Source organism: Danio rerio, chromosome 25, assembly GCF_052040795.2.
Source record: "Danio rerio strain M-AB ecotype USA chromosome 25, GRCz13ab, whole genome shotgun sequence".
NCBI classification, from domain to species: Eukaryota; Metazoa; Chordata; class Actinopteri; order Cypriniformes; family Danionidae; genus Danio; species Danio rerio.
The window spans coordinates 1990001-2015657 of NC_141045.1; the positions used below are offsets into that span (position 1 = coordinate 1990001).

A 25657-nucleotide genomic window follows, 5' to 3' on the forward strand; every position below is an offset into this window, starting at 1 on the left:
GTTTTCTTTACAGCAACAAATCTTCCTTTACTTACTCTTCAAAGCAGCATTTGGTCGAATTAACAGTATTACCAATTCTGGATTATGGGGATTTGATTCACAGATCAGCTTCAAAAACTCTTCTTGACAAACTGGATGTTATTTATCATGCAGCATTTCGTTTTGTTACTGGTGCACCATTTAATACTCATCACTGTCAACTGTACTCTTTATTGAATTGGCCTTCTCTTCAATCACGTTGATAAATTCATTGGTTTCTGTTCATTTATAAAACTCTTATTAGAAAAACTCCACTATATTTAGTCACTTCTTAACATTCAGGAAACATGCCGAAATCTGCGATCTAGTAATTTCATTAACCTTTGCATACCCAAAGTTCGCACTTCATTAGGTCGATACTCTTTTCAGTTTTCTGCTGCTGATGCTTGGAATCATCTGCAGCAGACCTTAAAGCTCAGCACTTTCATTCCGCTGTCATCTTTTAAAAATTCAATCCAGTCAATAGTTCAAGATCGCTGTGCTTGTTTTTAGTTTTTTTGTTGTTGTTTTTATATGCTATTATCTGCATTTGTGAAATTGTCATTGTATTGTGTCCCTACTGCTTTGTACTGCATCTGCTTTTCATGTTGCCTCTTGGCCAGGTCATCATTGTAAATGAGAACTGGTTCTTACCTGGTTAAATAAAGGTTATTATTATATTTGATTTCATTATTAAATATGTCATGTTTAAATGATAGTAGTTATGGCATTTCCCGTTTTCTGTGACTGAACAGGCTAATTCAGACTACTTCAGGATTAATTACAGATGACTGTGGCTTAAATCACCAACTGCTGTGTGTCAACTAGGACTTCGTTCTCAGGTGTATAACAAAACAGTCACGCAAATGTAAAGGTAACGATGATAATAACCAGCTCGAGTTTTTTTTTTTGTAAAATGATGTAGAAAAATGAGGAAATAACAGAAGGCAAAAGAAATGTTTTGCTAGTAAATAAAGCTTTAAAATAAGCATTTTCGCTAGACAATCAGTTTGGGCCTTCAAAAATTTTTCTTTTCGAAGTGAAAAAGGTTGAAAACCCCTAAACTACATGACAATATCTAAAAATAATGTCATATGCTCACCTGAGCGCTGGCCCTCATGAATGGTGCGCTGACGTTGCAGGTTCGGTAGAGACTCGTATCGTCAGAGTTCGGGCACTCGATCGCAATGTCTGAAGGTGCCTGAAAATTTAATTGAACTCATTTTAAATTAAAATGGAAATAGAGACTTCAATATATATATATTTGGGTAACATTTTTCTCCATCTCCGAGCTACAGTTTATATAACACTTGTAATGCAATGCAATTTTTTTTATACTTTATTTTTATTTCTCTTTTTAAGGAAAAAAAAACAAGGAAAAAATACAAATAATAGATTTAAAAAATAAATAATACAATAAAACACCTGAACTTAAATGAACAGTTGACTGGTCACATATTTCCTTACAGGTCACATGAACAAATACATATAGACATCAGATTACACTGTGTAAAGGCATAAGTACAATCCATTTCTCCTAATATTGCAAATATTTGTCCATTTGTAGTTTTAAAGAAAAAGTCATCCTCTCCATATTCTGAACATTAGACATGATATCCAACCATTCAGATTTTGTAGGGGGTTCTAGTTGTAGCCACTTTCGGGTCACAGTTTTCCTACTGGTTGCTAGGAGTATTTTTAATAAATACTTGTCTTTTACCGTTAAGTTGGCTGGAATATTTCCCAGATAAATTGTTGTAAAAAAAATCCACATCATCACCAAAAATATATTGTATTGCTTGCATTACGTCCTGCCAGTTTGACTGAATGGATGGGCGAATCCAAAATATGTGAAAGTGGTTTGCCAAATCTACTCCACATTTCCTCCAGCACTGTCCCCTGTCCTTCTCCCATGTTTGCATGCATGTTCATTTGGGGGTTATAAAGTATCTAGTAAGATTCCTCCAGCAAAAATCTCTCCACATACCAGAGCTGGAAGAGGTGGCCTGTACTGAGCAGATATTCAACCATGTAATGCAATTTTATTTATCAGAGTGTTTTGAGAGATTTTCACACTAGTGTAAAAATATGAATCTCAAGACATGTTGATATGAGTTTTGTGTAAATAAGTAAATGCATTTGGGTTTTTTGTTTTAGTTTTTTTTTTTTGTTTAGAGGGAGACAAAATCACTTTCATTTCATTATTTATTTCATTATTTCATTATTTATTTATTTATTTATATTTGCCCAAATATGTTTTTTTTAATTATTATTCACCTATATTTGATTATAAATCTATTATTTTTCAACTATTTTATAAATTCAATTTAATTCATGTTTATTTCTATAGCACTTTTACAATGTAGATTGTGTCAAAGCAGCTTAACATAGAAGTTCTAGTAAATTGAACAGTTTTCAGAGCTGGAATTAAGCTAAAACAAAATGTAAGTACATCCATCCATTCATCCATCCATTTAATAAAGTATTTTACAGAACATATATGAATGCACTATATTAAAAACATGTATTAATTTCCTTTATTTTTTATTTAAGTACATTTTGAGGATCAAAACTGGTTAAAATAGCATTCTTTCTCTAACAATAGATTAAAAATAAAATTATTTTGGCTGGTCATGATTTTTTTTAACTGTTTTTGCTTATTTTTTTATTTAATAAATCATTTTATTATAAATAATTTTTTAATAATTTCTGAGTGGCATTTATCAGACTCCTCTGAGCTTGAAATGCTGCCTGTGAAGTCAGTGAGGACGTTTTTGAAGCAGATCCACACACTGACTCACACTTTCCTTCACTCCTGCCCTCTTTATCTCAAGCTCTTCATTCTCATGTTCTCATTCCTGCTTTCAACCTCTAAACCCTCATAAATCCAGCTGAAGCTCTGGAGAGTTGACACACTCTTTTCCTCTCCATATGCACCAGACATCTTCTTACTAACACTTGTGCGATTCTTAGTATTCTTCTTCTGAGTGGGGTTGACGGACCACTTGTAGTAGACACTATTTTCCTCTCCATATGCACCAGACACTTTCTTATCAGGCTTTAAATAATCTAGCTCTTGTTTGTCTAACCAACCTTCTGTCTTGCTACAATTTAATATGCTCTTTAAGATCTCAAAACTCATAACAAATGCAACTAATGGAGGCCAAGTGTTTTTATATATGGCTCCTGAACTCTGGAATAGCCTTCCTGATAATGTTCGAAGCAAAATAATTCTAATAATAATATTAATAATAATCATAATAATAGGTAGAGAAAATAAACAAAAAACTAAATAATATAAAATAAATGAACTAACTTAAATAATAATAATAATAATAATAATAAAATCATAATAAATAAAAATAGAGATTTTTTAAATTAAATAATAATGAATAAATAAAATAACTTAAGTAGTAGTAATAATAATAGTAATAATAACAATAATAAGAAAATAATAATAATAATATTAAATAATAAAAGTAGAGAAAAATAAATAAAACTAAAATAATATTAAACAAATAATCTAACTTAAGCAATAATAATTATAATAAAATAATAAATAATAATAATAATAATAGAAAAAAATAAATAAAAATAAAATTATATTAAATAAATAAACTAGCGTAGGTAATAATAATAATAAAATAATAATAAATAATAATAAAAGTAGAGAAAAAATAAAAAAATAAATTAACTAAGTAATAATAATAATAATAAATATTAATAATAAAAGTAGAGAAAAACAAAAAACAAAATAATATTAAATAAATGAACTAAGTAACAAAAAAATTACTAATAATAATAAATAATAGTAATAATAATAATAAAAGTAGATAAAAATAAAAATAAAATAATATTAAATAAATAAATGTATGCAATAGTAATAATAATAATAATTATAATAATAATAATTATAATAATAATAAAAGTAAAGAAATTATAAAAATAATATTAAATAAATAAACTAACTTAAGTAATAATAATAATAAAATAATATAATAATATTAATCAGAATTATATTAATAAAGCAAAATTAAATTAAATTAAAAGGTTGGAGGAGGTAATGAGTCAAAGAAAGAAATTTAGAATTTAACGAAAATATGTTTCATTGTGCAATACTGAGTGTGCTCGGAGAAAAAAATACAAATAAAAATTTATATACTGCAACTCTGATGATTTGAGGTGCTTCTTCACTTGTAAAAAAAGCATCTGCTAAACAATAAATATATTAAATATAAAATGAAAACGCACCTTCACCACCAGACTGGAGAAGTGCAGGTTTGGAGAGTGTGTGATGTGCAGGATGGTGTTGTACGCGTTCTCTCCTCTGTTCTCCAAGTGCGTCTCAACCACTACTTTCCTCCTGCTGGACTCTACCAAACGCTCAGGGGTCTTTATGGAGCTCTGATCGACACATGGCGGCCACGAGGAGCGCTCATCACGGCTGCAGAACTCCCTGAAACACACACCAGATGCAGGAAACTCACTCAAATATAAATTAACAAACTGTAATGTATGTAAGAGCATGTGCGCAAATAAAAAAGCTCCTAATCCTCAAAACAGGGGTCCGTTCTGAACAAGACAAGTTTTCCCCTTCAAAAAACAATGCATTTTGTTTACAATTATGTATCTCTTCTGGATCGAAACAAACCCAAAAGGTGCCACAACTATGCTAGTAAATGTAGCTAAAGCTATATAAAGCATTCCTCTCAAAAGCCAGCACTAAAGCCTGCAATGCATGAGAAAGAGGTCAAAGCAAACCTGAGATCTAATAAGTCGGAGCTGCTCTGCAGGATGAGGTTGGGAACGCACTGATCGTCATTATCACAGCCGTTCCAGAAAGGAAGCTGAAGAGGAAAACGTCATTGTGATGAATGCACAGTAATTGATCAGTTATTATTCACTCTTCATCAGTTTTACCTCTGACCGCAGGCTTGTTGGCCAGCCGTCGTCCAGCACCGGTCCTTCATCTGCTCTCTGCAGGCCTACATTTACAGTGAAGGTCAGAGGTCGCGTGTAGTCTGTCACTTCCTGTGTCAACAAATAAGATTTCATTAATACTGCAAAAAAGGTGTAATAAAATAAATTCAACAACATTTTGTAAGTCACGATTCATTTTTAATGGTTGATTAGTTTAGAAATAAGGCAAGCGAATGAATGGATCGCTGATTCAAATGATTCGTTTGAGAAACAGATTCATTCAGGAATGAAACTCGCTGTTGCTCTGCTCTGGATTAGCTAACCACTAAGCCATCGTGTTGCCTATACAGATTTATTATGTAAATAAAACATTTTATTTTCAATGCAATTAATCGCGATTAGTCATTTGAGAGCAATAATTAAATAAGCCTTATAACAATTCATTACAACCCAAGCTCATTCTGGAAACGTAGCCCAGCGGACGTTTCTGGAGACCGCGATTTACGTGGCCGGAGGTACGTACGGCCGCGTTTAGTTTTTCTCGAGCGAACGCTGCAGGGCGGTGTGGCGCCGCTCTGCTCCTCCTCTCCGCGCTTGCCAGCCGACGGCTCGCCTCCGAGTGGAGGGCTTTCCCGCTACTACCAGTTTGTCCGCTTAGCTCGCAGCGTTACGTCGGCGGAGCGGAGGCCCGGAGGAGGAGGAGCCGGCCGCGGGGACGAACGGGATCAGGTCCAGGGAAGAGCGGTTCCAGAAATCAGGTAAGATGAAAAACAGAATCTAAAAAATAAGGGCGAGAACGCGGGGGAATCCGAAAACGCGGTCGAAATCGAAGACGAGGGCTTTTGCTTTTTTTTTTCTGGATGGCTTTTGCAAACCGTCGCTTGTGTTTAGGGAAGGAGGAGGAGGAGGAGGAGGGCGGCCGGCCGGGTCGTCAGATCTGCCGGCCGCCCAGTCGATCGCTCGGTCGTTCAGCCGGCCAGTTGGACGGACGGTTGCTCCACAGCTCAGGCGCAAACGCCGCGCGCTCCCGAGAGGCGCTCGAGACGCGAAAAAGCGTGCACAGCGGCCTCTCACGAATCCACGAAGACAAAAACTGCTTGAATACGTACCTCCCGGGACTTATTTCGTGGTCCGTGGGGCTACGTTTCCACAATGAGCCCGGGTTGATTCATTACTTTAAATAGTCTTCATGCAGTCAGTAGGTTTGAACTCTCAAGATGTGTTTATTGTTTATTTGTGTTTATTTTTAGTGTGATATAATGATCAATGATACAATGATATAATGATCATAAATGAATACGGTCTCTCACATGAACGTGGAAGTGGAGTTGTTGGCAGTGTTGCGCTGCGGGCCGCAGTGTGACGTCTCTGCTCTCTTCTGTGCTGTCCAACACGGCTCGGGGGAAATAGCCAGTCTCCTCAAAACCAAAGCTGTACCTCAGCGCTGGACACAAGAGAATAAGTTCATAATGCAAACAATGAAAGGTACATTCAAGCTCCAAGATGACAAACAAAACAAATTCATATCAACAGTCTATACATATTTGTCTGTATATATTGTCTATATAAATGAAACTGTGTCAGTTCAGTTTTCAGAGTTGAAGTTCAGTTCACTTCAGTTCAGTTCAGTTCAGTTCAGTTCAGTTCAGTTCAGGGTGGTTTAATATTTACTGCTGTAATTCCAAAAACTGAAGAGCAAATCCGTTGATGCACAGCTCCACAACTCCCAAGCTAGCAAGCCAGTGGTGACAGTGGAGGAACAAAACTTGACCAATTGTCGAAAGTGAAGGAAAAAAACCTTGATACCAGGATCAGTTGGGTACAACCATTTTTCCTCTGGCCAAACTTCTTGTGCATTTATCTATAAATATATCTGTCTCTATATATTTGTCTCTATATTTGTCTATATATATATATATATGAGCAATATCACATGAGTAGCAGTGCGATATGGCTGTATATTGGCACTGGTGGGAGGCGTGCGATGGCACGGGGCCAGGAGTGCCTTAGTGCCCCCAGCAGTGCTGATATACAGCCATATCGCACTGGTACGAGTGTGATATTGCGTTTATACAACAGTTTGACGGCATAAATGTGTATATAAAAACAAAATCAAACATGGAGAGTCTCAAAAACCCTTTTGTATGAGGAACTACTTTCTTCCGTGTTGGATTCAAATCATAAGCTGACAGTTAAACAGCTGAGCAAGCATCTTTTACACTTTAGATCTGTAGTGTCTGCTTGTTGCTGGCTGTATGTGGGCGGAGTAATACACAAAGGGTAAAGAGGCTGTACGGATGCTGATATTACTTAAATATATCATCACGGCTATCAGCCAATCAGATTCGCTATATATATATATATATATATAGTTGAAGTCTGAATTATTAGCAACCCTGTTTATTTTTTCCCCAATTTCTGTTTAAGAGAGTGAAGATTTTTTTCAACACATTTCTAATCATAATAGTTTTAATAATTCATCTCTAATAACTGATTTAAATTCCCTTTTTTTCATGATGACAGTAAATAATATTTTACTAGATATTCTTCAAGACACTTCTATACAGCTTAAAGTGACATTTAAAGGCTTCACTAGGGTAATTAGGTTAATCAGCAGGTTAGAGTAATTAGGCAAGTTATTGTATAATGATGGTTTGTTCTGTAGACTATCGGGGAAAAAAATAGCTAATAATAATAAGGGGCTAATAATATTGTCCTTAAAATGGCTTTTAAAAATTTAAAATGGCTTTTATTCTAGCCAAAATAAAACAAATCAGACTTTCTCCAGAAGAAAAAATATTATCAGACATACTGTGAACATTTCCTGAATCTGTTAAACATCATTTGGACAATATTTAAAATAAAAAAAAATAAAACGGGGGCTAATAATTCTGACCTCACCTGTATATACATGATCAAGTCTGAAATAATTTATACAGTACTAATTTAAGGCTTGACTATATATATGTTTATATATATGTTTATTTATTTATCTATACATATAGACTATACGGCAGTTGAAGTCAATGTGAAGTACAACTTTTCCCCCACAATTAGATGCAATAAAAGTAAAAATTAAAGGTATTAAAAATGTGTGCTCACATTAGGAATGATAAGTATAAACACAACAATAACTATAACTATATTAGCTTCCATATCAGCACACAATATTTCTATATTTATTATAAGGAAAATAAATAAAAACTGTATTCAGTTTTAGACATAAAAAGGTGTAATACAATAACAAACAAATCTAAACTTTGAAATTAAAATGTAATAATATTAAAATAAAACTAAGTTTTCAAGCTATTATTAAAGACTATATTAATATCTAAATCCTACAATAAGATGGCAGTGAATTCCTAAAGTAATTTTTTTCTATATTTATTAAACTTTTTTTAAACAACAATTATCTCACAATGTTTAGATCAAGATGCATTTATTGAGAAAGCAAAGTAAGAATGATAATAAATCTTAATATATATATATATATATATATATATATATATATATATATATATATATATATATATATATATATATATATATATATATATATATATATATATATATAGTATATATATATATAGCAATCAAAATTACGCAAGTTTTGACCGGGCTACTTATTTTCAGAGTGAATTGTTCCCTTCAGAAATCTCAATACTTTGTATATTTTGATTTCTGCATGATCCCAGTTCCCGTCTGATGAAGAGGTGAATACAGTTTGTGTGTTTGTGGCTCTCAGACGAGTTTACATCCATAAAAAGCTCCTCCGTCCCGATCTTATAAGTTCCAGATGGGAATGAGGGGATGCCTGACACACTTTTATGATGCTTTCCACGGGCTTTTCTCTCTCCAAACGCCAGGATTAAAGTGTTTTCCCTTTGGCCCGAGGCTTTGTGCATTAGGAAAAACTGTTGTAATATTAAGGAGTGACCTTTTGAGCTACATCTGTAGTAGATTAAATACAGGCACAGGACAGTGGAAAGTACAGCCGATGCATTTATTACTGGTCACTGAGTTTGAGGTTTGCTGATGGCCACTAGCTATCTAAAGTTGCGAATTAGATTCATACGCAAAATTGTAATATTTCATAAAACGTTTGTGTATAAATCAGCGTTTTTAAGTCAAAGGGAACAAAATGGTCCCCGCATAGCAAACTTTCTCTGGCCCAGATCTGGCCCACACCATCAGCATTTGCTTGGCCAACATGCCGCAGTTGGACCAAGTCTGGCTTCCATACAAGAGGCAAACGTGGACCATATCTGGGCCAAGTCTCAGCCGTGTTAATAACACATAACTGGGCCTGAACTGGGCCAGATGTGTTGGTGTGTCACGACTGAAATGTTTTTTTTATAAACCCATGAAGCTTTTCGCTTTATGGCTGTGCTTTTTCTTGAAGCGACCTGATTGATAGAATTTTTTCTTTAATCAGAAATAATTTAAATGTATTTTAAAAGTGGGTCAAGATATAGGCCAAACTTACATGGCTCACATATACACTTTTAACATCTGGGCCAAATACTACACTTGACATCTGGGCCACGTCTTGCGTGCCGCCACTAAGACGGTGCCACCTCGGCCAAACCTGGGCTGTGTTTGGCCCACATGCTGTATGACAGTGCCGGACGAATACCTGCTGTGCCAGCTTTATGCAACCCAGGCTCATTGTGGAAACGTAGCCCCACGGATGTTTCTGAAGGATGTGAAATACGTGCCGGGAGGTATGTATTTGTGCAGTTTTTGTTTGTGCGAATCCCCGAGGGGCCGATGTGCCGCGCTTTTTCGCGTCTTGAACGCCTCTTGGGAGCGCACGCCGTTTGCGCCCGCGCTGTTCTCGTGCGAAAAACCGGCAGAGGCCACTGTCGAGCGACCGTCTGTCCGACTGACAGACTGAATAACTGAACGATCGACTGGCCAATCGGCCAACCCAGCCACTCTCCTCCTTCTTCCCTAAACCCATGCAACGATTTACAAAAGCTGTCCAGAAAAAAAAAAAAAAAAGCAAAAGCCCTCGTCTTATTTTGACCACGTTTTCGGGTTTTATCGTTTGCTTTTATTTTTTGGATTCGGTTTTTCATCTTACCAGATTTCTGGAATTGCTCTTCCCCAGACTTGAACCCGGTCGTCGCCGCGGCCAGCTCCTCCTCCTCCGGGCCTCCGCTCCACCGAAGTAACACTGCGAGCTAAGCGGACAAACTGGTTGTGGCGGGAAAGCCCTTCACACGGAGGTGAGCCGTCGCAGCCGGCGAGCGAGTGCGGAGAAGAGGAGCGGCGTCACACCGCCCCATAGCGTTCGCTCGAAAAAAACAAATGCGGCCATACGAACCTCCGGCCACGTAAATCGCGGTCTCCAAAAACGTCTGCGGGGCTACGTTTTCAGAATGAGCTTGGGTTGGCTTTATGCCAAATACTTTGCTAACTGGGTCCCTTCCTGATAAACTGGAGCAAATATCAGACAGAGGAATGTAGTTCAGTGCGAGAGGAGAAGCCACTGTGGTGTTTGTTCTTCTCTTATAAATGAGCTGCGCCTCAGAAGATGAAGACGAAATGCAATGAACGCGGTGAATGCGGTGGCTTTTGGAGGCGTGACACAGGAGCGCAGACAGATGCTCAAGACATGTCTAGAGGGAATAATAGATGAATAATAATACTGAAGCACTGTGATGACGGACTGACGGAGGGCTGAGGCCTTTAACAATCAGCACAACAACACTTCACATCTGCAATAATGAAAAGAGAGCTGTAAACCAGCATTAATGACGCAAACACCCTCAACACACACGTTAATATCTGATCCAAGAAGCACATCAATAGTTAGATGCAAACATAGCAGTAGCGTTACATACCGACTCTTTTTGGATCCGTCATCGGCGTCCTCGCTGTGACGTTCAGGCAAACCGTGGCCAGCATACACGACACCTCACGACCTCCTCGAATGCAGTCCTTATTAAAAACGTTGATTTTTGAGGGCTCAAAATGAACGCCGATGCCAACACGGACGACACTGCGAGACCTGTTCATGGGAATAAAAAACTAAGTAAAGTTCTCTGTGATGTTTTAATTGCGTTTCATTGTTCATTACCGAAGCAACAGATGACCAAATTTGGTTGCTTCTACATTGAGAGATTCATTGAGAAAGTGAACGGATGATTCAGTGAATCGTTGACTCAAATGATTCATTCAGGAGATTCAAAGTGTTTCTGCAGACTGTTTTTATTAAAAGAACTAGTTAATTTTTAACATTAGATGCTGCTAATATACACACACTCAGGGTTCAACGCTAAGGATTTTTTCTACTGGTCCGATCGGGCAAGTGGTTTAGATTTTTACTTGCCCTGCCAAAATTTTCACTGGCCCCAACAAAAAAAAGGGAAGTTAATAGCTATTTTTTAACCACATATTTTAAACAATGTGTCAAAAATAAATTCTGTAAATCTAGAATTTCAATACTTAAAAAACAATCGTAAATATAAGTGTTATGCAAACAAAAACAGCCGTATGGAAAATGTGGAGGCATTTTATTGCAGTTTGAAATTATTTAACAAAAGCTGGCTGACTTGTCAAACTGACGGCAAACTATGCATAACATCACTTCATTATTATTTTGTCGTGTTGTTTCCATGTAAATGTCTACTTCCAACACGTTAGAGACAGACATTTTCGTTAAGCTTTTTAATTTGATGATGCCGCCATGTTGCTGTTTCTACGCTGTACTGGTTGTTACCAGGTTACAAAAATATAAGATAGCAAAAAATATAAGCAAAAAATATAAGATAGCATGGTCAAATCAATCAGATAAGACGAATCAGAAAGCAATATGTTGTTAACGACATTACAGAGAAGGTAGCATTTAAAGATTTAAAAGCACAAACTTAAAATGCATGCAATTGACAAATAGTCACAGACAAATTAAATGTTAGTGACAAGGCAGCACTGTCCCAATCGGGCCAGTAATGATCCGGTCTGCTGTCCCAAGTGTCTCTCACGCTGGCCCTGGGCCACCGGGCAGTCCTTATTGTTGAGCCCTGACACTGCTGATACACAACTGTGTTTAGGTGTGGTTTATTTATAAACTAATTTTGAGAGGATAACGTGCTTATGATCAACACGGCTGGCACCTCATTAGCTTCGTAATCTGCCTGTCACAAGTAAATAATGTTCTGGTGAATCCAAGTGCAAGTGAACAAAATTATAATTTATTAACACAGTCAAAACAAAAGCAAGGAATGAGTGCGGTGCTAGGACTAGGAGAAACAGGGCAGGAATCAGGCAGGAAACAGGGTCCAGTAAAAACTCCTCAGGTCCTGAGCACAGACAAGATAGCACCATAAGCATACGCAACGAGCTGACAATGAAACACTGAACACGTAGCACATATATAGGCACGATAATGAGTTTCAGCTGGCGAACAATCAATCCAGCTGAGTGCCGTCATGACACGTGACTAAAACAACTACACGTGGGCCACAAAAACAAAACAAACCCACATGATCAAACAGACACTCCGGAAGAGCGCACAAACCTGCAACCGTGACACTGCCCTATTGGATGATTACGGGAGTATTATAAATAACCAAGTTTTTCCAAGTGGTGCTCGCTGCAGAGCCATTTGAGGTGAGGTGAGCTCCAGAGAGGGGGAGCTTAAGCTTGAGCTCCACCTTTTTTGCACTTCTTCTACGAGTGATGTCACTGGGGGTAGGGTTAGGGGTGGGGTTGGTGTACGCATTAAAACAGCTTACAGGAGGAGGAGCGACAGCTCATGCTCCCCCTCTCTGGAGCTCACCTCTCCTCAAATGGCTCTGCAGCGAGCACCCTCTCAGTTTTTCACTCCAGTTATCTTCGTCTTGAAGCTTCCCCCCCTTCCACCCCTATTTCCTCTCTTTTTTTTCCCGATAGGGCGACACGGTGGCCCAGTGGCTAGCACTGTTGCCTCACAGCAAGAACACTGCTGGTCCAACCTCCTATCGGGCCAGTTGGCGTTTCTGTGCGGAGTTTCCATGTTCTTCCTGTGTTCATGTGGGTTTCCCCCGGGTTCCCCGGTTTCCTCCCACTGTCCAAAAACATAAACCATAGCCAATCGACTAAACCAAATTATCACCTAAGACAACCTTAGTTCACACTTCTCACACTGCGACAAGCAGGGGAGTTCTCCAGACCTACCTGAGCTTAAACTCCCCTCTCGCCCTTCTAATGGGAGGGAGCCCCGGGCTTGAAAGTATTACGAGCTCAGGGCTCTCTCCCGGGACAGCATGCCAATTACGCTTTATTGATTATCAGCTAAGTGTGAACTCTTGAAACCTCTTATATAGTGATTTAATTGAGGGGTCAATCCCCACCAAACTTCCCTGTAATTTGTACCCTGGTCTAAACCCCTTACAAGAGTGATTTTTGCATAAAAGTTCCAGTTTTAATTCAAGTTTGATTAGCTCACATATAATAGTGCAAACTCACCAGAGCAGAACTGCGGCCCCAAAAGAGCCCACAGACAGATCTACGAGCCCGTCTCCATTCAGATCCATCATCCCGTGAACACTGCGGCCGAAATAACGCAGTCCTGGAGCCAGCTCAATGCCCGATATCCTCTGAAAGTAGAAATATTAATAATTAAAACTTGCTTGGTGACACTTTACAATGAGGTTGTGTTAGTTAATGTATTTACTAACACGAACAAACAATGAACAATACATTTATTACAGTATTTACTGATGTTTGTAAATGTAAGTTAATGAAAATAAATCACAGTGCATTAAATAATGTTAAAGAGCATCTATATAGATTTCCATAGTGCATTAGTAAATGTTGAACTGTAGTCAGGTAATCTGCATACATCAATTGCAATTTCTTTGCAGAATTTAGTAAAAAATACTATTTATTAATGTGGAATGGTTTGGAAGTGTAGTGACTAAAAACTAAATTAAAAAAATAGTAACTTTATTCAAGGTTTACAATGCACATCCAATTTGTTTGGTAAACAAAGCAAGAATCTCATGTAAAATATTTACTAAAAGACAGAAAAAATGACTTTACAAACTGTATCATACAAACATTTGCATATTAGTCTTTCAGTATATTATTAAAATTAATACAAAAACCTGAACACATATATATTTACACACATTTGCATAAGAAAATGAACAGATGATGGCTAAAAATCATTGTGTTGTCTTAACTATGATTAATAAATCAATATATATGGTACAATTTTTGTTCATACTTATTAAATGAATTTGCAGATGGATTTGCTCTTCAGTGTTTGAACTCTCAGTAATGACTTTAAACCACACTGAACTGAGCTAAACTGAACTGAACTTAAACACTAAAAACTGAACTACCCTGATCCAGTTACTATGACCATTTATGTGAAGCTGCTTTGACACAATCTACATTGTAAAAGCGCTATACAAATAAAGCTGAATTGAATTTAATTAAATACGTTAACTAATGAAACCTAAATATGAGCGAATATTTTGTATTTGGCCTGACTGGAATGTGGTTCATTCATGTTTATCAACTATCAGTCACTCTTAGTTAACTCGTACCTGTTTATATTTGGTTTGTATGCTGTTTTTCAGCCCGTAGAAGAGGTAAATGGCTCCTCTGTGGTTGTCCTCCAATGGTGCACCGACTACCAGCTCGCTGAAACCGTCACCATTCAGATCCGGAAGAGCCGACATGGCCGCCCCAAACCGAGAATCATGGGAATGTTCTGACGGACCAAGAGTTTCATCTGGTATAAAAGAGCCCTGTATAATAAAGAGACATTTAACATGGTATTATAGTTTATGACTATCCTGAAAATTTGATTGAAACCTCTCTGATTTATTGTTCATGAACACTAGTTAAAAAATAAGGATCCGACTGCTAACGTTAGTCAAACTTAACTGATAATGAAAACTACTTGCAAAGAATGGGTGATGTTAATATCTTAGTTAATCTTTTATATCTCTTTAAAAACAAAATCCATTAGTATTGTATTTAATGCTAAATAAGATAACATTAACATAACTTATATAACAAATGTAGACCTAAGTAATATTTACTAATGATATATTATTGCCTATTTGCAGTTCAATTAGTTCATTTGTGTACTCTTTTATATACGTTTATGTAAACAATCCACAAATATACTGTAATATAATATACAAATATATTTTATTTGTTCTTATACCTGGTAGACTAACCCTTTCTGCTGTTTAAATTTTGTGTATTAAATATTGTGATAAAAGCTATAATCACGACACAATTGTACTGTCATAATAAGCCTTCAGATATTACTCAATACATCAAACATTGTCCATATATGAACGATTGACCAGTTTCATGGTTCATTTTACAAACAATAACGATATGCCACAGTATTTCAGCATCTAATGTTGATTCTGTAATCACTCTGATTTAATCAACGATTTGTTTTATCATTTGAACCCATTACAGAAATAGTTCGTTAGTCTGTTGAATGACTCTTTAAAAGAACCGATTCATAAGAGTCATTTGCCGGTAAAACAGATCATAGCGGTTGACAAGAACCGGTTCATAAAAGCCATTTGCTCTAAATAATCACAACAAAAAAAATGTATACTGTCATAATTAAGCTTTCAAATATTACACTCGATACATTAAACAATGTCCATATGAACGATTGACCAATTTCAAGGTTCATTGCACAAACATTATCGAAAATAACGACATGCCACAGTATTTCAGCATCTAAAGTTGATTCAGTAATCAATCTGATTCAATTAACAATTTGTTTTTATCGTTAGAACCCGTTGTTTAAAGCCAGCAATAGTTTGTTAGTCTGTTAAATGACTCTTTAAAAGAACCGATTCATAGGAGTCATTTAATTGTGAAACAGACCAAAGCGGTGAACAAGAACCGATTCATAAGAGTCATTTGCATATAGGCTTTGGATCGCACTACGCTTTGTTTTTATGTGTTATGCGACAATATAACGCAACAATATACATTTTTACCTCATAATATTCAAATAACCTTACATTTCACAAAAATATATGTTTTATTTTTATGTAGTTTGATTCGCCGTCCGTAAACAAGCATTGTAACGTAACTTTTCTCCAAACATTCAGGTTTTTTTGGAATAACAACATTTGTTTGAGGTAAAATAATGCTGTTTATCATGTTTTTACCTGTAAACCTACGGTGTAGATATAAACTTTTCCTTTCTCCCATCCTCTATAGAAGTACATTGGAGCTCCGACCAGTAAAAGATCCGTTAATCCGTCGTCATCCACGTCGATCGGTGCCAGTTCACTTCCATAATACGACCCGATCTACAATCCAAAACGTAAGTTAAATAACTGTTCAAGAATCATACTCGTCTGTGGCTCAAAGTAAAGTGGTACTTGGCATAAATTATGCCTTCCGAAACAGTGAATCATTTGAATCGATTCACTCGATAAAGTGATTCACTGCTTTGCACGTTGTTGATCTACTGGGGAAAGCGTGTATATGCAAACATACAGTACAATATTTAACACCATGTTCTACAGAAACCTTGCTTAATACATTTTATAATAGTAAAATTAATTTAAATATTTTTTATTTTTAAAATTATACATTTCTTTCTGCCAATCATATGACAAAAGTAAGTGATTCGAGTTAAAAGAGGCCGAGAAGTTTCAGTGCTTTCTGCAAATAATGCTTTTAACAAAAAGGTAAAGTAAAACACATCATATTAGCATTTAAAAGTCAAGCAAATGTGATGTATTTCAACCGCATCAGTGATGGAAGACGCATCAAACTATTCTGAACTCACATTTCAACCTTGAGAAGAGTTTCTGTCGGCTTTACAAATGCCAGAAAACAGACACACTTTATCACATTCCCGTCTTAAGTGCTTCCCAGAGGACACACACACACACACACACACATGCACAGACAGACTGCACATACACACAGATGGACACATACACGGACAGTGACAGACACACACACAAACACGCGCACAAACACAGACACACACATAAACACACACATGAATGGAAGATGGACACACGCACAGACACACCCACACAAAAACAAATAAACACACACAAAACAAACAGACACACACAGAGACAAATGTACATGCACACACACATATATACACACAAACAGATGCACAAAAACACACACTCATACACAGGCACACACTGGTGCATAACAAGCTGATGGCTAAATGAATGTTTTGGTCGACGTGCAGCAGCGTTTATTGTGTGCAATCACGATAGACCATACACACAAGCACACACACACGCAGACGCCTGGCCATCTGGAGCGGGTGACTGAGTCTAGACCTTCACACACAATCTCCTGTCCACACACATGGTCTGCATTAATCTTCTGAAGTTCCAATCAAACACCACCGTTTCACAGAGAGAGAGAGAGCGAGTGAGAGGTAGAAGGTATGATGGAAAAATGATTCAGACAGATAGATCAGAGGATTTTAGCCAAGTGAGTAGTTGCAGCACTTTTACATGCACTATTTCATGCAAATTACTCCTATTAAAGATTAATCGCAACACGACTATTTTCACGGGCGCAATTAACATGGCAGTATTACCGTCTGTGGAGAGCGTGCTGTGAAAGCACGTGTTCTGATGGAGGAGGAACAACCTGATCTTGCTGGAATTTGGAAAATATTTGATGCTTTGGCAGAACTGGATATGGTTTGTGTGATGTCTCTTGATTCACGGAGACACGCATTTATTATTTTCATGAATTAAAAAAAAAGGTGATGAATTTTAAAGAAGTTGAGTTTAAATATTTTCATTCCTTCATTCTTTTTATTTTCGACTTCGACCTTTTATTCACCAGGCGTCTCCACAGTGGAATGAACTGCCAACTTATCCAGCATATGTTTTAAGCAGTGGACGACGCCCTTCCAGCCGCAACCCAACACACTCAGGCCCCGTTTACGCTAGTGCGTTTTAGTTTTAAAACAGCGTGTTAGAATAGTGATGGGTCGTTCATGAACGATTCGTTCATTTTAAACGAATCATCAATATGACTCGGGAACTACGAGTCCTCTCAGGGAGTGATTCGTTCATCCGCGCGTGCGCACATTCGTGCAGGTAGGATCGTTAATTTCAAGTCTTCATCACATTGGCAGAAGCCAATATGCGCAAGTAGGTATCGCTGCAGCCCGGAGACCTGCAAGTGGGAGGGATTACACCGCAAGTAGGTTGGGTGACCTCCAAGTGGGAGGGACTCAAACCGCAAGTAGATTGGGTTTATCAGGTTACTGTGAGGTTGGGTTTAGGGTTGGATTTAGGCATATACGTTAATAAAACACAACAGGTTACTGTGAGGTTGGGTTTAGGGTTAGGTGTACAATTTCATAAAGCACAATATTCAAGTCTAAATACAACTAAGGGTGCTTTCACACCTGTTAATCGATTCAGTTGTTCCGAAACAGAGATTTCAATTGTTACATTGTTGCTCTTTGCTCTTGGAGAGGTTCGCTTTCACTCTGCAAAGTTTCTAATCGGACCAAAGGAGCTAAAACAAGTCACGTGCGAGTAAACTCTCCTCACATTGATCAGAGTGTCAGGGTTTATTTTGCAGAGTCCCGCTCAGCTGTCAGGAGAGGTGGTGGTTTGGTGGTGATTGACAGGGTGCGCGCGTGACGTGTCTGAGGAGAGACGCGGTGGGGAGGGGTGAGAAGGGTGCGCGACGATGCCTATTTGAGGACCGGGAGAGAGACGCGAGATTACCGGGAGATCATCACTCGTTTGCGGGCATCCGGAGACTCGCGAAACTTCCCGCCCTACTCATAATTCTCTCTTCATATAGCCGTAAGCCTATTACATATCCATAAAACACTGTGATATAACCGCGCTCGGATCGGACCGCTTTCTCACTGCAATCGAACCACTCCAGGGTTTGTTTCAATCGAGCCGAGACCCCCTCATTCAAGCGATCTCGGAGCGATTACTTTGGCGCGGAACAGAGCGCGATTGCCCTGTTCACATATGCCAAACGAACCGCGCTAACTGGGCAAACGAGACGCGTTCTGAAACAAAAGTGTAGGTGTGAAAGCACCCTAAATAAGGTTTGCCCAGCCCACTTGGAGCTCCAAGACCCACCAACTTGGAGCTGGCTCCGGCCTCCGTTTATACCCTTCTCAATATGCGTTTAGAGCCGGAAAAAGTTTTGATCCGCTCACCTCTCGAGTCCTCTATCGGATCTGAGTCTCTCGTTCCTCAAGGGCCAATCATACACGTTTAGAGCCGTAAAAAATTGAACCATTCATCTCTCGAGTCCTCTATCAGGTCTGAGTCATTCGTTCATCATGAGCCAATCATACGCGTTTAGAGCCGTAAAAAAATTGAACCGTTCATCTCTCGAGTCCTCTATCAGGTCTGAGTCATTCGTTCATCATGAGCCAATCATACGCGTTTAGAGCCGTAAAAAAATTGAACCGTTCATCTCTCGAGTCCTCTATCAGGTCTGAGTCATTCGTTCATCATGAGCCAATCATACGCGTTTAGAGCCGTAAAAAAATTGAACCGTTCATCTCTCGAGTCCTCGGGTTTGAGTCATTATGTCACGTGATGAACGAACGATCATGGCTCCTATCGGCTTAGACTATGCATTGATTAGTGTAACGTGAATGAACCCCTGACATTTGAAGACATGAAGAGGTGAGCTGAGCAAAGAGACAACAATACCTTCATAGATAAGAGCAGGTCAACATTGAATTAGTATTTTCTCCTTCTTATATTCTATTTATGACTTATTTGTCGTGTGATCAACCTTTTGGGCTGGTTGTAGATGTGTTTGGAAGCAATTTGTAACATTTTATTAATATTTTGGAAAATTTAACCAAATGAACGAAATGACTCGAAAAAAGACTCGTTCATCTTGATGAACAAAACTCAAAGATCCGAGTCAGTAAAATGATCCGAACTTCCCATCACTATTTTAGAATGAAAACGATCCGCGTCCACACTAGCCTTTCACCCAGCGATTCTGAACAGCTCTCCGTCTACACCACTAGACTGAAAACGCACATCACGTGACCACACACACTCACACACTGGCATGCGCTGCAGCCTATCTACCCAGATGAGAGCTGTGCTCGTCGGAGTGTTTATCAAGGATCTCCCGCTGGATCTAATCTCACTATATTTGTTAAACGTCATATTTAATCATCTTGTTGTCTATATCTATCGACATATTCCCCGACTTTGGTGTTTTGAATCTATTACTTGATCTCAGGTAACGTGTATTGGCTGAGCAAAGATAAGTTAATGATTAATGTAACCATGTACATTCTGTATATTGAGTAATTGCTTGCCTTCATTTCCTATAATGTATAAACTTACTGTACGTTATACTTTTATAATGGCCGTTATTGATTATATAAACATATTCAGCAAAAGAGAGGTTGTTTTTCGTATTTTCAATGAAAATGAATGGAGGCAGTGGTGTTATAGGCTCCGTCTTGTCGAGGGCGTAGATTTGCTCTTGACATTGGTGGCGACACACATCCCTAGAGCTGCACTGATCAGCACAAATTCTGTTTTGTGCTTTTAAAAACACGAATGAACACTTAATAATACAAATAACAATCATGTTCCATGCTGCAAAAGTCCATTTACATGATTTTACTGCAGTCAGGCTTTGAGGAGGTATGAATGTAGAGAGATTTAGAGAGATGTGTGACGCTATTTAACTGTTTTATCCCGATTATTGTTTCTTATAATCATGGAGGCCTAAATTAAAACTTTGTTCGAATCAAAATTTCGATTAATTGCACACAGTTGGTTTGTAGTATTACGGTGAACTCATAGCAAACTTGACTTTGTGCATGTTTAGTTTACTAAGGGCTGATGAAGCATTATTTTATTTTGATTACAGTTTTGATATAGGGACATTTCAGTAATTGGTGGATATTGGTGGGGACTAGTCCCCTCCATCCATGCCAATTCTACGCCCTTGCGTCTTGTTATAAATACGCACGCAGTGAAGATGACGCTCATATATGCAGCACAACGCCTCAAAATTTCTGCAGTCTGTTAAGTTGTTCATATCAAAATGAAAATAGCAGTTCCTTCATGTTTTTATTCTATTGTTAAGAAAGTGAAACAACGTAGCCAGGGTGATGTGAATAAGGTTATAAAGTGCACAATTGCCTTTGAAGGTTTACGCGACTTGTCCTCGGGAGTTTGTTTTCCAAATCAGTGGATGCAGAACTTAACTGTGTGTGTAGGCTACTTAATATTGAGGAAAAGCCCCAATCAGAGAGGCGAATGTCGGCAGCCCCGCCTCCATTTTCAGATGTCTCCGTTTTTTCCCATCCACACTGAGACGGAGCAGCAGTGTTTTAGGATGAAAACGGCCTCTTTAGCGTTTCCAAAACGCTCCGTTTTCTGCACTCGAAAACTCCGGCGTAGTGTTCACTGATGGCGTAACCATAGCAAAACTTGTGCGTTTTCAAACTAAAACGCATTAGTGTAAACGGGGCCTATATCACACTCATGCACGGACAATTTTAGCTTATTCACCCTGTAGCACATGTGTTTGGACTGTGGGAGAAACCGGAGCACCCGGAGGAAACACATGCCAACACGAGGAGAACATGCAAACTCCATACAGAAATGCCAACTGATCCAGCCGGGGCTTGAACCAGCAACCTTTTTGCTGTGAGATGATTGTGTTACCCACTGAGCCACCATGATGCCCCAGTTTAAATATATTATTTGGTTTTTGGCATAAAAGAAAAATCACCAACTAAATATATTTTATTGCATTTTATGCAGGGCTTTACATTAACACCCGCCAACCCGACCAATGCGGGTAGATTTCAGCTTTGGCGGGTTAGACAGACACCTCCACTAGCCACTTTGGCTGGTTGAAAATCATTTTTAAATGGTAGTTTTCCTAAAAGCAGGGTTGGACAATATAAGGATGACCCAATATGTGTGCAAGTGTGATCTTAGAATCGAGAAGTAAAATAATTGTGATCACGCGAGCAGAAGAAAGCAAGAGAATACCGAATGAGAGGATGATGATCACTCGCGCTAACAGCTGATGTGATGCGCGCGACTGCTTAAAACTGCTTAACACGTGCGCGCTCCCGAATCGTGAAGCAACCGTGTCTGGAGCAGGTTCTGGAAACGCAACCGTCATCGGCTATCTTTCAAATAAACTAGACAAATAGTGATGAACATGCACCCCCAGTCCTGATGCTTTTAAGAGCTCTAAATGTGTGTTTTTGTAAGCAGCAGCGGTTGCTTTCACTTTGAACAGATTATTAAATTGCCTAAAGTTAACCGTGTGCATGTGATATTTTCATTATCACACACGGTATGTATCACCTGCTTTCATTTGCTTACGGTTTTATTTACTTTCATTTTTGTTAAAATGGTTTAATTATCTTTTTTTTTTTACAACATTGCTTTATTGGGAGATGAACTCTCCATTTATGTGCAGTCAACTGGTGATCCGCGAGATCTTTAGCCAGGACAGATGACTGTGCTTATTTGTGATACATGACAATAGTTATTTTTTTAAAAGTCAATTGCTTTTCTTTTCTTTTTTAATAAATATTTTGTTAAATAAAAAGTATAATATACAGCTATATTTTGCTTGTTTTGACACATTAATAATTTGTGGCTAAGAAATAATTATTGTTTAGTGTGGTTATAGAGATAAATTTGGTACATCGTTAATTTTTAAGCTCTAAAAAAAGTCATGAAAAATAAAAACTAATTGCGATATAACACTATGAAACCATGACCCATTTGCTCATGCTCATTGAGCAAACTCATACTGGACACACAAAAAGTGAAATGAATGAGGACGCATGTGGACATAACATCAAATTTAAATCAAGTAATTTTAGCATGTCAATGTCAAATTTATGCATATAAAATATATTTTCCCAACAACAAAATTGTGGCTAGTGAAAATGCAAAGTGGCTAGTAACATTGGAAAACTACTAGCCACAGTGGCCGGTGATTAAAAAAGATAATGTAAAGCCCTGATTTTATGTCATTATGTAACTCCACCGGTTCTACACAACCCAACCTGCTCCAAACTGGAATCAAACCGGCGACCTTCCGCATGGGAGTCAGGTGCTCTACCAAGGAGGCTAAAGACCGTGACCCCTAGCGTCAGTCGCTAGAGCAACTTTGGAGGTCAGAGGAGTGAGGTTTACCTCCACAGCACTTACTAGCTGGCCTCTGTTTCAATTACACTCATTACAAATTACATTACAAACGCTGGGTTGTTTGTATACAACGTTGGGCCAAATTAGGGCAAAGCCAACTTTTGGGTAAATACTTAAATTTAGCTGCAAAAAATCAACCCATACTATGTAGTGCTGTCACCTCACAACAAGAAGGTCGCTGGTTCTAGCATCAGCTGTGTCAGTTGGTGTTTCTATGTGGAGTTTGCATGTTCTCCCCGCATTCAAGTGGGTTTCCTCCTGATGCTCTGGTTTTCCCCACAGTCCAAAGACATGCGGTGCAAGTGAATTGGGTAAGCTAAATTTTCCGTAGTGTATGTTTCCCAGAGATGGATTCCAGCTGGAAGGGCATCTGCTGTGTAAAACATGTGCTGGATAAGTTGGTGGTTCATTCCGCTGTGGCGACCCCTGATTAAAAAAGGAGCTAAGCCAATGAGAAAATGAATGGAAATCAACCCAACATTGGGTTTGTCCATATTCGACCCAAAGTTGCATTGCAACAACCTGGATTTTTTTTTAGAGTGTGCATGCAATATATTATATTATCTTATACTAATATTATATTATATTAGTAATACTACTACTAGTAATAATACTAATATATAAATATTACTTTTTGCATGCATTAGAATAACAAATGAACTTATAAAATAGTTTCCCAGTACTGGGTTGTGGCTGGAAGGGCAACCACAGTGTGAAACAGGGGTCACCAAACTCTTCCCTGGAGGGCCGGTGTCCTGGAAATTTTAGCTCCAACCCTAATCAAACACACCTGATCAAGCTAATCAAGCTCTTACTAGGTATACTTGAAACATCCAGGCAGGTGTGTTGAGGCAAGTTGGAGCTAAACCCTGCAGGGACAGGACAGAGATTGGTGACCCTTGGTGTAAAACATATGCTGGAATAGTTGGCGGTTCATTGTGCAGTGGCGACCTCTGATAAATAAGGGACTAAGCCGAAGGAAAACGAACGAATGAGCTCATAAAGTAAAAAAGGAGTATTCAATAATTGAACACGTTCTGGTTTCCCCCACAGTCTAAACACATGCGCTATAGGTGAACTGAATAACCTAAATTGGCTGTAGTGTATGTGTGAGAAAGAGTGTGTATGGGTGTTTCCCACGGTTGAGTTGCTGCTGGAAGGGCATCCTCTGCGTAAAATATATGCTGAATAAGTTGGTGGTTCATTCCCCTGTGGCGACCCCTGATGAATAAAAGGACTAAGCCATAAAGAAAAGCAATGAATTTAACACCTAAGGCTGCTTAAATAATAATAAAAATGCCTAAAGCATTGAATATAGACGCTTTGCACTTTTGTTAGGATTTACTTGAAGAGATTTTCATTTTGGTTAAAAAGTAAAATATAAATTTAATTGAAAAAATTATCCAAAAAGCTGGGTTTGTCCATGTTTGACCCAACGTTGGGTTTAAAGGGCCATGACACCCCCCACTTTCGGTTAAAGTCTACTTCAGAATTTTTTCAAAAGATGCATGATTAATGGGCGGAGCTCCGCGAGCATCGGGCAGGAGTGGGCGTGGCCAGCAGGGGAGCGAACAACTGTTGTTGACAGTTAGCTCACAAACTGAGACACAAACCGTGAGACGCATGAGTTTATAGTTCACAAAGTTAAAATGCAAAGAAATAAACAGTAATTTAATGCCCTGCTACATTTGTTATTCGTAATTTCATATACACATAACCACAATTTATATCATTATAAAGATAAGTGTGTTCATGTAAACACTATGAGGATTCTCCCTCGATCCCCGTGTCTAAATCATAGATCTGAATGCAGACTCAGTGCAGCAGGTCTCCTGACCCGTCTATTTTAACCATTAGCCCTGCTAGTAATATAAAGGATTTAGGCAAACACAGCAGCACAGTGATGTGTCTGAATGTGAACGAACTCCTGATAAAAGACAGCGTCCGCCATTCTCTAATTCTCGTGCTGCTCTCCCGACAAAAATGCTTGCAGCACACGCACAGCTTTGCTGTATGATCGGCCCTGACAGGATCGCGGGGAAAAAACATGCAACAAACCCCGTGGATCATGGAAACAAACACATACGAGCCTTCATGAACGGCTACGTGCCGTTGGTCTGTGTCTCACTCACAGCTTGCTTGAAACTGGCAGGTCTGCCTTCAGAAAGCACGTGCTCTCATGAATAATTAAGTAGCCGACTCTTCTCATAGGATAAGAAAACTCTGCTATGAATAATAATGAGAAACCGACGCGTCATCATTGCACTTGCAGTTCTGCGCTACGTCGCCGATTTTGATCCCGCCCCAAAAATTATTTTAAACCCGGAAGCTGAAATTAGCTGACAAAAGCTCAAAATTATCCAGTTTTCCCCACAATTAAAGCTGACAGGTGCTCACATTGTCTTAACTGATGCTCAACACACACACATCTGTTAATATAAACAAAAAGTTCTCCAGGGTGTCCTGAACCTTTAAAGAGCATTTTCAAAATGTACTGCACACTTTTGCGCATATCTCAAGTTTGCATGCACATGATA

At 38.3% G+C, this 25657-nt stretch overlaps 2 protein-coding genes across 13 annotated transcripts in view; one reads left to right on the forward strand and one right to left on the reverse strand.

Annotated features, from left to right (window-relative positions):
* Positions 1 to 25657, reverse strand: part of itga11b (integrin, alpha 11b) — an 88265-nt gene that overhangs the window by 17940 nt on the left and 44668 nt on the right. For both annotated transcript variants that reach the window (XM_087311378.1, XM_087311377.1), the window contains exons 13-21: positions 16089 to 16232; positions 14481 to 14684; positions 13393 to 13523; positions 10788 to 10954; positions 6249 to 6382; positions 4939 to 5049; positions 4780 to 4865; positions 4270 to 4474; positions 1121 to 1219 (exon numbers count right to left, since the gene is read on the reverse strand). In XM_087311378.1, the coding sequence (XP_087167504.1) occupies positions 1121 to 1219; positions 4270 to 4474; positions 4780 to 4865; positions 4939 to 5049; positions 6249 to 6382; positions 10788 to 10954; positions 13393 to 13523; positions 14481 to 14684; positions 16089 to 16232 (1281 nt within the window). The remainder of the gene's footprint in view (positions 1 to 1120; positions 1220 to 4269; positions 4475 to 4779; positions 4866 to 4938; positions 5050 to 6248; positions 6383 to 10787; positions 10955 to 13392; positions 13524 to 14480; positions 14685 to 16088; positions 16233 to 25657) is intronic.
* coro2bb (coronin, actin binding protein, 2Bb) overlaps positions 15795 to 25657 on the forward strand; it is an 84826-nt gene continuing 74963 nt past the window's right edge. For 4 of the 11 annotated variants that reach the window (XR_015526009.1, XM_087311542.1, XM_087311540.1 and 1 more), the window contains exon 1: positions 16139 to 16246. The gene's annotated coding sequence lies outside the window, so the exon portion shown is untranslated. Of the gene's footprint in view, positions 16059 to 16138; positions 16247 to 25657 lie in introns of those variants that run through there. The other 7 variants (XR_015526004.1, XM_087311541.1, XM_087311544.1 and 4 more) reach the window with 4 other exon arrangements.